This window comes from Rhinopithecus bieti, unplaced genomic scaffold (genome assembly GCF_001698545.2).
Source record: "Rhinopithecus bieti isolate Rb0 unplaced genomic scaffold, ASM169854v2 scaffold_20840, whole genome shotgun sequence".
In the NCBI taxonomy this organism is placed as follows: Eukaryota; Metazoa; Chordata; class Mammalia; order Primates; family Cercopithecidae; genus Rhinopithecus; species Rhinopithecus bieti.
This window is the reverse complement of record NW_016809955.1, coordinates 278,537-291,880: the sequence shown is the minus strand read 5'-3', so window position 1 is coordinate 291,880 and position 13,344 is coordinate 278,537. Positions and strand designations below refer to the sequence as shown.

General features: G+C 38.0%; 1 protein-coding gene across 6 annotated transcripts in view; it reads right to left on the bottom strand.

The window, feature by feature from the left end:
• Positions 1-13,344, bottom strand: part of AP2B1 (adaptor related protein complex 2 subunit beta 1) — a 141,980-nt gene that overhangs the window by 102,887 nt on the left and 25,749 nt on the right. For all 6 annotated transcript variants that reach the window (XM_017890989.1, XM_017890995.1, XM_017890992.1 and 3 more), the window contains exon 6: positions 1,384-1,574. In XM_017890989.1, the coding sequence (XP_017746478.1) occupies positions 1,384-1,574 (191 nt within the window). The remainder of the gene's footprint in view (positions 1-1,383; positions 1,575-13,344) is intronic.

Here is a 13,344-nt window from a genome sequence, read left to right as displayed (position 1 = left end):
TTTAATTATCTGTTGAGGGTTCTTTAGAAATTAATCCAATTTTGATAGCTTGGGCAACATAAGTAGCTAACTTACTGTATTAAAGAAACAAGATAAATAGGCGGTGTTTCTCTTTTCCTCCTATTCCTGACTTCCTTTGGATCTTTATACAAATGCCACCTTCTCAGTGAGGCCTTCCCTGGCCATCCTTTAAAAATAAAATACAACCCTTCACCCCTATATGCCCAGCATTTCTTAGATTTCTTCTCTACTTTACTTTCTTGTTAGTACTTATCACCATCTCACATACTACATATTAAACTATCTATACATACTATATATTATACTATCTATACATGTTATATATTCCTACCCCCAACCTTCAGAATAAGTGATCTCAGAGGGCCATGACTTTGTTCATTGTTGTATCCTCAGGGCCTAGGAACACTACCTAGCACATAGTATGCGCTTAATAAATATTTGCTGAGTGAATGAATGAATGTGATGTCAATGGCCAACAGAAGAAAACAAAATTCTCAGTAATTTCCAGACTGTATTTGTACTTTCAATGATGGAAGAAACTATCAGAGTGAGCTTTAGTTCAGTCTAGAGGGACAATTTCCCAGATAAGTGAAGATCACTTACATTCTACCTAGCTTGGATATCAGCTTCAGCCAGATCAGTTCTTATCTACCATAATTAAAATATACCAACTTTAATGAAGAGTCAACATTTCTTCAGAAGTACTTTGCCTAGTACAGTGCCTGCATATACAAAATGCTCAATAAAAATTAGGGATAATTCCAACTTTGTAAACTAAAGTGTATGTATGTGTAGATGAAATTTAGTAGTCAATTTCTAATAATCAAAGAAAATTTGCAACATTACATGGTAACAGGCCGAGCAGAACAATCTAGGTGTGCCTTCTAAAATCTTCAAATTCAGACTGACATTGTTTCCATATCTAATGGAAAGCAGGATATATTTTGCTGACTTTAACATACTCTCTCTCATACTGAATTATACATACAGGTCAGTTCGATAACTAATATGAAGCTACTTTCTATGTATCTAATAGAATGAAAAATCTGTCACTGCAAAGAGAGATACTCAATAATCTTTGCTGGCCAAATGGCCAAGAACTGTTGCATGGGAGATGTAAGAAAATGAGAAAGATTTTAGCAGAAGTAACTGTATGAAAAACATACATTTCTTAGAAACAGTTTTGCATAGTTTATTCCACCACCTAAAATATTCCTAAATCCAATGAGAAAATACCTTGGAGATAGCAACATCTACCCCAGAAGCCACTGACCTTCCTCAACTGATTTATTGTAATAGCAGACTCTAGAACTTACAGAATCAGGCAAGACTATCAGAAAGTAGCCAGGAAAACAGACTGACCTCTGAGCCTCCCGATCATCTTTAGGGTTGTAATTAGACAGGCAGTCCAGGATGAAAATCTGGCCCCATTCAGTGCACTCATTTAGGGCTGTCAGCAGCTTATTAATGTTCTGCGGGTTCAGATCAAGTAAGTTGCTGTTTGGGTGAGACTCACTGATTTCAGATAATGCTGCTACGGCATTAGCCACCACCTGGAAAAGAAGGGGATATGACCTTGATTCACCAAGAACAGTACAGCTACAGACAAACACTTAATCAGCCTTCTCTGGATCACTTCACGGATCTCAATTCATAACCATTCCTGAACATTTTACCTAGTCAGGTAGAAACAAATAAACCACTTCAAAACATATATTAAACCACCAACAATATTATATATAGTGGTAAGGCAACCCAGAATTAAAACAATTCATATATTAGCAGAGTCACACATTATTTAATAGTAAAACATACATTAACCATGTTAACGGCACTCAAAACTTTCAAAATCAAGACATATGAACAGCATATGAAAAAGGGCGAAGTCTAAATATGAAATACGTACATTAGGCAACAGACAGAAAAATTTAGGCCAAATAATTCTACAGTTGTGTAGCTGTATGGGTTTGGGGGAGGTGACACCATCAATCATGCCACGAGTCTTAGAGTAAGAATATGTGGGCCTGAGACCCTAGTTCACTAGTATACAATGCTGAGAGAATATGTAATCTCTGTGAAACTCAGTTTTTTCATCTGAAAATGAGATAATTTAGTCCACCTCACAGATTAGTTTCAGTTTGAGGATAAAACCAGATGACATATGTGTAAGTGCTTTCTACAAAGTCTTACGTAAATTTAAGGTGGTTGGTTATATTACCATAATTCATCAAGTGTAAGCTACAGTTTTTCACATTAACATCTTTGAAACTGGGTTGCATTTTATAATCAATGGCCTGTCAGTTCAATAGGAAGCATTTTTCTTTCTTGGTAATACAGAAAATAATAATACATCTTATAATTAGTGGCATTAAAGATTCAAAGAAACACAGTATTTCAAATGTATCCTTCTTTCTGAGTAGGGTAAATGAAAAATTGCTACTCTGTTTTTTTTTTTGAGACAGTCTTGCTCTGTTGCCCAGGTTGAAGTGTGATGGCATATCTTGGCTCACTGTAACCTTCGTCTACCCAGTTCAAGGGATTTTCCCACCTCAGCCTCCCAAGTAGCTGGGACGACAGGTGCACGCCACCATGCCCAGCTAATTATTGTATTTTTAGTAGAAATGGGGTTTTGCCATGTTGGCCAGGCTGGTCTTGAACCCCTGACCTCAGGTGATCTGCCCGCCTCAGACTCCCAAAGTGATAGGATCATAGGCGTGAGCCACCGTGCCCGGCTGAAAATTGCTACCTTACGCTAGAAAGTACACTTGTATCCTGACTCACAGATCTGGGAATCCATTTAGCTGCAGGAAGAAAAGTCAACACTTTATCAAAATTACAAATTAATTCTATGAAATCTACAATGGAAGAACATCTAAAGTCATTTAAAAGTTGAAAAAATACTAAAAAAAAAAAAAAATGCATACATACAAAATACTATATATTGTGGCCCTGTACAAGTAAATTAAGACCATGTTTTGCAGTGAGGCTCCCAGTTGCTGACTAAAGATTAGCAAAGTGAGGCTGAATATAAATACTCTCCAAGTATAAGTTGGCTGGGCGTGGTGGCTCACGCCTGTAATCCCAACACTTTGGAAGGCCGAGGTGGGTGGATTACTTAGGTCAGGAGTTCGAGACCAGCCTGGCCAACATGGTGAAACCTTGTCTCTACTAAAAATACAAAAAATTAACCGGGCATCGTGGTGTGTGCCTGTATTTCCGGCTACTCAGGAGGCTGAGGCAGGAGAATTGCTTGAACCTGGGAGGTGAAGGTTGCAGTGAGTGAAGATCACGCCACTGCACTCCAGCTAGGGTGACAGAGCGAGACTCCATCTCAAAAATAAAATAAATAAATAAATATTCTCCAAGTATGAATGAGACATGATAGCAGACAGCTTCAGCAATTATATATATTGGAAAGATTCTCAAAAATGTAAAACTAGTTAGTTCTTACTGAAGTCCCTTAATAAAAACTTGAGAAATGAAGAATTGTATGATTATCATTTTGTTAGCAAGGGAAGAAACATAATGACTACAATCTAGCGATTGATTTTAGTATTCACATTATCTGTATAATCTTCAGATTATCCCAGCATATGATTTTATCTAGAAGATACATGTCTAGAGAATGTGATTTATTTAACAAATATACTTACAACAATATCCATTATTATGTAAAGGATAATGATGCCACAAATGCAATCATCTCAAGCTATACTTTGGTGATCAGAACAAAGATGCTAAGATGAAAAATCAAAGACTCACTTGGTAAATATGGTTACAGATATACTATTTTATTCTTGTTAAGACCAATAAGGAAAACTTATCTAGCCCGCCTACTGGATGGTAACATGTGTGAGGCTCTTTTCTGACTTAATTTTTGTTTGCTAACTCTATCATCAAGCATGAGAAAAGCCATAAAGAGAGAAATAATAATCCCTTCTATGTGCTTCACGTGCAGGGAAGATATTTTATTTCCCTTGCACAATGTACTTAGTTGACCTTACTATAGTCCAAAGGATCAAAGTATCATATCAGAAGGCCAGATGCCTGTTTTGATCTATAGATGCCAACACACGCCCAGTCTTGGTTACCAGTTGTCTGAAATAAATGACCACTTATGTCAGTGAAACTCTTCCTATTTTTTAAAAAACAAAAAGATTAAATATAAGGTCTAGTAATAGGAAACACAGAGGGAATGGGGAGAATTAAAAACAGCAATGGGAAGAAAAAGAACAGAAGGATACTAAACAGAATGAGCAATTAGAAATCCTCTGTTATTACAGGCAACTAGAAATTAAACCAAGTGTATAATGCACCTAATGAAGTGTATGGTCTGATGTTTAAACAGGCAACTGCCACTTATCATCACATTAAAACAAGAAACGAAATGGTGAAAAGTCTGTCTAACTTAAGGATCCAGAAAGATCAGATTAGAGGATTGTTTAGCAAAGCCTGGAAAGAAAAAGAGATCACTGCCAAATAGTGACCGTCCAGAGGAGATGCTACCCTATCCCTCTATACCGAAACTCTAATGTTTCTCTAAAATTTCTTGAAGTTCCTTCCATCCTATCTCTACACTTTCATCTCCCAATCTCCACAGTCAGACTGTTACATTTTCAGCAATATACTGAGGCAGGCTCACCAGGCAGCGCTCTCAGTTTTCCTGGTCCGTAAGCCAAGTTTCTCTCACTCTTCAATGAAAACTTAAAATAAACCAGTCGCACTGAATCTAAAGTAGCTAAAGAAAAAGACTGACTTTGAGACAGCAACTGGGTGGCTAGAGTATACAGGACAACTCACTTGTCAATGTTTATACTGTTTCTTTGGAATTCTGTACTACGAACATATATTGTTTAGTTTTAAAATAAACTTTAAAATAATAGACTGAAACTTAAGATTTACTTCCTCTTCCTCCAGAGTCTTCTCTAGACAATAATATCACAAAGTACAAATCCAACCCTTACAATAACTGCCTTGACTTGCCTGTCTACTAAGACACAGGTGTGCTTCTTTCATTTGAACTATTACTTTGATTTAGAACTGTTAACACAACTATGGGTAACACTTCTCCTGACAGAAAATTGGCATTTCTCTTAGGAAATACTGACACAAAGAGAACGATGGTCTTTTAACTACCATTTCAGAAAAATTAGAGTTTCCAAGAAAAAAAAATTGCATTTTTTTAAAGAGACAGGGTCTCACTCTGTTGCCCAGGCCGGAATGCAGTGGCACTGATCACAGCTCACTGTAATCTCAAATTCCTGGACTCAAGTGATCCTTCCACCTCAGACTCCTGAGTAGCTAGGACTACAGGCTTGCACCACCACACCCAGTCAAGTTTCTTAATTACTTTTTTAGAGATGGGGTCTGGCTATATTGCCCAGGCTGGTCTTGAACTCCTGGTCTCAAGTAATCCTCCCAGTTTGGCCTCCTAAAGTGCTGGGATTACAGATGTGAGCCACCATACCCAGTCAAAAAAGGGAGTTTCTAGAGAAAGTTTTGCTTTATTTTTTATTTTATTTATTTTTTTTTTGAGGCGGAGTCTCGCTCTGTCGCCCAGACTGGAGTGCAGTGGCGCAATCTCGGCTCACTGAAAGCTCTGCCTTCTGGGTTCACGCCATTCTCCTGCCTCAGCCTCCCAAGTAGCTGGGACTACAGGCGCCTGCCACCTCGCCCGGCTAGTTTTTTGTATTTTAGTAGAGACGGGGTTTCACCATGTTAGCCAGGATGGTCTCGATCTCCTGACCTCGTGATCCGCCCGTCTCGGCCTCCCAAAGTGCTGGGATTACAGGCTTGAGGCACCGCGCCCGGCCGAGAAAGTTTTGCTTTAAAAATTAATTTTAAAATAGAATTTCCTTGGGGTTTGTTTGGTTGGTTGGTTTCAAGAGACAGGGTCTTGCCTGTCACCCAGGCTAGAGTGTAGTGGCATAATCATATAGTTCACTGTAATCTTGAACTAGCAGATGGGACCACAGTGCATGCCACCATGCCTGGCTAATTTTTTTTTTTTTTTTTTTTTGGTAGAGACAGGGGTCTCCCTATGTTGTCCAGGCTGGTCTCAAATTCCTGGCCTCATGCAGTCCTCCCACCTTGGACTCCCAAAGTGCTGAGATTACAGGTGTGAGCCACCATACGGTACCTGGCCTACAAATAGGGTTTCTTAAGAGAGCTTCCTCAGCATAAGTTGATTTATAAAAAGTTGGCATCTAGATTACAAAGGGACACATCTGCAGCATTAAAAAAAAGAAATCCTTGGCCGGGCATGGTGGTTCACACCTGTAATTCCAGCACTTTGGGAGGCTGAAACAGGTGGATCACTTGAGGCCAGAAGCTGGGATCAGCCTGGCCAACATGGGGAAACCCTGTCTCTAATTAAAATACCAAAAATTAGCCAAGCATGGTGGTGCATACCTGTAATCCCAGCTACTTGGGAGGCTGAGGCACGAGAATCACTTGAACATGGGATGCAGAGGACGCAGTGAGCCAAGATCACACCATTGCACTCCAGCCTGGACAACAGAATGAGACTATGTCTCCAAAAAAAATAAAAATAACAATAAAAATAAAAAACTAAAAAAAAAAATCCTTTATTCATCTTGCCTCCCAATTACGGTAAATTCTATTCTTGGGGAGACTGCAACTAAACATTCCCCACCCCTCACATCTCCTCAAAGAGCTAACCCAATTATGTATACTTTACAGATACAGATATTAAACACAAACATATATATAAAAGCAGCATATGTAGATGTGTAAAATCATACTCAATCCTAGACAAATCTTTCTCTGCCTTAATTACAGACCTCTCTGCAATATGATTATTTCCTTACGGACTTGTGGAGTCTGCTGATTTTTTTTTTTTTTTAATAGAAACAGGGTCTCGCTATGTTGCCCAGGCTGCTCTCAAACCCCTGGCCTCAGGCAATCTTCCTACCTTGGCCTCCCAAAGGTGTGAACCACCATACTCAGCCTGAATTTTTAAAGATAAGCAATTTGTATTTTTACTTACATTACACTAACAGAATGAGTTTTACAGAGATAAAAACTGGAATAGCTAAAATGTATTGAACATTTACTTTGTGCTATTAATCCTCATAACAACTCTGAAGTAGCTGCTACTAAAAGTCACCTATTACAGGTAACAAAACTGGCTTAGAGAAGTCCAGTGACTTGCTTAGGGTCAACACAGCCAGAAAGGGATTCCTGCTTGAATCTGAACTCAAAGTCTGCATCTGATTCCAGTGTCTGAGTACTAATACTTGGTCTCCAGCATTTATAGAGCTTACAAGACTTGTGAACTTCAACTAAGGGAAGGGAAAGATTCAGAGTAGGGGAGGATAATATAATCCAAGCATTATTTCCAGCAAAGGTGACATGTAGATTCATATACAAGGAGAAAAATGTATCCTACTTTATATATTTCAGAGATAATCATATCCTGACAGTACTTAAAGAGGCAAAGATTTACTACCTAGCTATAAAATATGATTTATGATCTATACCTGTCTTATATGCAGCAGTTGAGGATAATAAAGTTGACCTCATTTTGTTAAAGAAGGAGTGAGCTGGTACAGTAGGTGTGGTTAGAATAAAAATGACCCTGTAAAAAAAAGACTCTCAAAGGAAATCTAGATTTAAACTGCGAGTGAAATATCACACACATAAGCTCACTTATGAGGAATCTCTCACCCATTTCCCTGTCTCTTTAAATGATTTTTCACCCTGCACTCTAATTTCACTCATTTTTGTGGCCTTGGAACCTAAGAAACTTACCACTTTCCAGTTCAGTGACTTCTTCCTGTTAAGTAAATTACTACTTACAGGACTTTGACTTCCAGCAATGACCTTCAAGGTCACACACTATGAACAGATTTATGCTTCAGTTTTTCTGCTCAATTTACAATTATTTTGGCTGGTATCCCTGAAGACTTGAATAAAGTGAAAGCAGAATAACTGACTAAAATTATTATGAGGAAATACACAGGTGGTTTACATATTTTTGTTCTCTTCTAAATTAGCAATGGTTTAAAATATTGCTATCTCCTTTATAGAATGACCTCAAATGCCATGTGAGGCACAGGACAACATATTTTTTCTGAGAGTTTCAGTCATTATTATCTCCGCAAGGAGACAATGACTGCAGTACCAGTCAAATAAGTACAACTTAGAGCTTATACTTTAATCCAAAACACTGTCTAGAATGCCAATATGCCTGCTACATTACAATCTAGAATATTCCATTTTTTCCCCATCTTCTTCCTTAGAAGGAGAGGTAAACTACCTAGTGAGTCAACACATCTCATTATGAAAAGAAAGTCTGATTACATGGTAACAAGGTTTACAAAAAATAAAGTTCATTACTTAAGTGGTTTCAGATATGATTTAGCAAAATTCAAGTACTCTCAAAGCCAAAACACTACAAATAAATATCGATAAACAAACAAAAGGCATGCCCCTAACCATCACAGTTATTTGGACCATGGCCCCTAAAATTCATTAAAGCAAGCTGCAACCTGAACAAAATAAAACACTTATTATCACACCACTTATGATCTCCCCATTTCTAAGAGTAAAGTATTCTCCAGCCAAATTACAGCCTTGAGGTCATTTTAAAGAAAAGTGACAAATGAGCCTTGATCTACTGGTAAACTACCAAAACAACACACAACAGATCCAGTTTTCAGGAAGTTGCTGTTGAGAACTACTTTAAACGTACAACCTTGAATAATTACCCTGTAAAAGTAGTAAGTAGTACTATTAGCAGATTTAGCTTCATTTGTAGGTAAATTGCCCTCAGAGCTTCAAAAAATTTAATCTTTAAAATTCTTCATCCTAAAAGTTTTAATCTTAATCTTTTTTTTTTTTTTTCAGACGGAGTCTCGCTCTGCGGCCCAGGCTGGAGTGCGGTGGCCGGATCTCAGCTCACTGCAAGCTCCGCCTCCTGGGTTTACGCCATTCTCCTGCCTCAGCCTCCCGAGTAGCTGGGACTACAGGCGCCCGCCACGTCGCCCAGCTAGTTTTTTTGTATTTTTTAGTAGAGACGGGGTTTCACCGTGTTAGCCAGGATGGTCTCGATCTCCTGACCTAGTGATCCGCCCGTCTCGGCCTCCCAAAGTGCTGGGATTACAGGTTTGAGCCACCGTGCCCGGCCTAAAACTTTAATCTTATAAAATTAAAAAGTAAATTTTGCCACTGAAATACTAACCCTTTTTAAATTATTAATATCTGGCACTACAATCACTGTACAATATAGAAAATATGTTTCTGCTGGGCATGGTGGCACACGCCTGTAATCCCAGCACTTTGGGAGGCTGAGGCGGGTGGATCACTTGAGGTCAGGAATTCCAGACCAGCCTGGCTAACATGGTGAAACCCTGTCTCTCCTAAAAATACAAAACTTAGCCAGGCATGATGGCATGTGCCTGTGCTCCCAGCTACTCAGGAGGCTGAAGTGGCAGAATTACTTGAGCCCAGGAGATGGAGGTTGCAGTGAGCCGAGATTGTGCCACTGCACTCTAGCCTGCACGACAGAGTGAGACGGTCTCTAAATTAAAAAAAAAAAAAAAAGAATATGTGTTTGTTATTATTAGGGGCTTACTCCATATGAGGACCACTATTAAGTGCTTTGCAAGCCCTCTGTCCTTTAATGTTCACAACAATCCTATGATAGCAGCACTATTTGTAATCTCCACTTTGTAGATGAGGATACTAAAATTTAGAGACACCACATGGTTAAGAAATAGCAGAACCAGGATACAAACCCAAGTCTATTTGGTTCTAGAGCCTGAGTTTCAACCACTATGCTATGGTGACTGGATGAAAAATGCCATTTCATGGTTCTAAAGCACTTTTCTGTTTTTGAGCTACCTTCAAACAGAGTAGATTGCTATATTAAAAAGGAAGTGACTTAATGCAATTTGGTATTCCGGACTGAATCCTGGACTAGCAAAAGGGCGTTAGTGTTGAAATTGGTGAAATTCTACTTTGGTCAACAGTAACATCCCAACGCTAATTTCCTAGTTTTGGCAAATGTACCATGGTTAAGTAAGATGTTAACATCAGTTAAAACTGATTGAAGGGTCAATTTTTCTGTACTGTCTTTGCAACTTTTCTATAAATTTAAAATTGTTCCTCTAAAAAATGAGGTATTTTTTAAAACCTAAGTTCGTAATAATATAAAACAATGAAATTATATTTTAAAAGTGAAAATACACAGAAAATGATTTCCACAAAGCACAGCATAAAAGGAAAACAAAAAGTGTTTGCTTTCTCTATAAGTACAGACAGAAATACACTCAGACCAACTGGTGGGAAATTCAAGAGCTGGGAAGTTGGCTTCATATCAAAGCAGCCCCCAGTGATTCCACTTACCCAAAATTCAATCCTGCAGAAATTAACAGCAGCTCCTTTTTTAATATGAAATACAATGTGAGTCATTTGGGGAACTCAGATACAAACTGAATATATTACCTTCAATGTTACTCTTAACAAGTGCTCACCACATACTGACATTCTCATACGTGCCTAAAATTCTACCAGCTCTAACTCCTTCATGGACATTTGATATGAAAAGTATTATACATTTTTAATTTCATTTATATATAATATTTTAATTTTATAACTGTTACTTATTAATATATATTTAAGGATAACAGCAATCCTATATTTTAAGTACTAAATTCAGTGAAGTCATTAGTTTTTCTATGCATTCTGGGCTTACCTTTAATAGACAGTTTAACATAGCCTACATGAATACCAAATATATTCTAACAAAAATCTTCCTTGAGCTTAGACAGAGATCTAGACAGATGGCATTTTTCAATATCATCTTAGGTTGACAACAAATCAACACACAGGTAAACTTCCTAATGCCTAAATGAAGATTATAACAACCGGAAGGTGCATAATGTTAGGCCAGTTCCTCAAGAATAGCTGCAGTTTATTAAGCATTTACTATATATCAGGGAAAGTGTAAAATTTTAAATACATTATTCTTTCATCTTCAAAATAATTCGCTAAAATAGGCATTATTACCTCAGTTTTACATATAAGACAACTGAAGCTCATTTTAAATAACTTGTTCAAAGCCACATTTCTAGTAAGCAGCCAAGCCAGGACTCAAAACAGCAGCCATTCTGGCTCTAAAGCCTCAGTGCTATTTCCATAATCCAGGGTTTCACAACCTTGGCATTACTGACATTTACTGCTGGATAATTCTTTGTTGTGGGGGGACTGTCCTGCACACTGAAGGATGTTGAAAACATCCCTGGACTCTACCCAATATATGCCAGTAGCACTCCTCCCATCAGGTTTGACAACCAAAAAAGTGTTACCAGACATCGCCAAATGTGCCCTGGAGAGTAGAATCACTCCTGGTTGAGAACCACCATCATAATCCCATGCTGTGTCTACGTGCTGGCTAGCACATAGTCAAAATACATACTACTTTCTGAGAAGAAAAATGTCATTCTTCATAAAATGGTTTTCAAGCAAAAGTTCAAATTAAAAGAACCTGGAAGTTTAACTACAACTTTTGCTAAAGACTATACTTGGCCTGAATTGAGGCTATTCTGAGAGCATGCTGCTTGTGCAGAAGAACACTTAACAAATGAGATTTTTTATTTTATTTTACTTTTTACTAATTCAGCAGTTTGTACTTTTGCAGAGAGGACAGAACAAGGAAGCGTAGGTATTCTCGTGGGCAGCTCTGAAAGTGACAGAAGGTCTGGAAGATGAAGATCAAAGGGGCTAGGCAGTAAGCCAAAGGGACTTAGGAGGACTGAACTCAAAAAAACAAAAAGCAGGCCAGGCATGGTGGCTCACACCTATAATCCAAGTACTTTGAGAGGCAGAGGCAGGAGGACTGCTTTAAGCTAGGAAATTGAGACCAACCTGGGCAACAAAACAAGACCCATCTCTGCAAAAAATAAAATAAATTAGCTGGGCATGGTAGCATATGCCTGTAGTTCCAGTTGCTCGGGAAGATTGCTTGAGCCCAGGAGTCTGAGGCTGCACCGAGCTATGATCAAGCCATTGCACACCAGCCTGGGCGACAGAGAAAGACCGTGTCTCTCAAAAAATAAAATACAAATTTTTAAAATAAATAAAAACAAAAAGCAAAGCACATGTGGTGGGGCTGTCAAGAACATCTCTGGAGTTGCAAATTCTAACATATGTAAGTTAACTGAAGTTGGAACACCCCTAAATGCCTCTGAGAGCAAAAAAGAAAACCACAGTAAGGAAGGAAAATCCTAATGTTTGGGCAAAAAGCTAGAGAATACTATCATTCAAAAGTGCATATCTCACTAAAACAAGTCACATGCCAAAAAGATACACATTTTCTTGCAAATATATACTGATGACATTTGTAAAAAAATCACGAAAGCTATTTCCCTATAGCTCTAAAATGTTTCCTTATTCTGGATAAGGATATAATAAAGTCCACGTCTGACGACAAGTTTAACTCTAATTCCCTCGGAACAGATAGTCTGTACAAATATTAAAGGAATCAGAACCTTTTAAATTAATATTGTAGCAATAATGTTAACCTCTGCCTAGTATCTACTTCATAATTATAGTAGCAGCCACCACTTATGAGCTCCCATAAGCCAAACACTTTATAAGGCGCTTTTCATGCAAAAGCTCAATAAATAATCCAAACAACTCTCTAAGATAGTAACCTTCATCTTCCAGGAAAGGAAACAGACTTGGGTAAGTTAAACAACATGAACATAAAGCTAGGACTTAATAGAGTGAGATTTTTTTACTTCTAAATTCATCTTTTCTCTCTTAGCTAGTATTTCATCAAAAGTTAGCTTCAACTAAACTATAAATGGTAAAACAACTGCAGGAAAGTAAGATGTATGTGATTCTCCCCAAAAGACAGGAAACAAAACTATAGTAAAGCTTTGTTACCTGCAGCAAGGCACAGTGTCACAAGGAACCAGATTTGAGGTCAACATAACACCAAGAATTTTCAGCTCTCAATCAACATTTATCTCTCATATTAGAAGATTTCAAAGTCATTTCTGCAGATATTCTAGTGCTTTCAAATCTAGGATGCCCTTCTGAAGTGAGCTACAAGAAAACTACTAAGGCACAACCCCTTGGAAGCATTCATTCTTTTCTTTTCTAAGAGAATCTAATATGTGCTGGTGCAGTGCTGCCACCATGTGGAGCAGCCTCTGAAAAAGTGGAACAAAATCACTCCTCGAGAGCAGTAAAATAAGGACTCATATCCATCACTGGAATAAGAAGATTGAGATTTCTTTTTTTTTTTTTTTTTGTATCTTTCGTTTTGTTTTTTTCTTTGAGATTTCTATG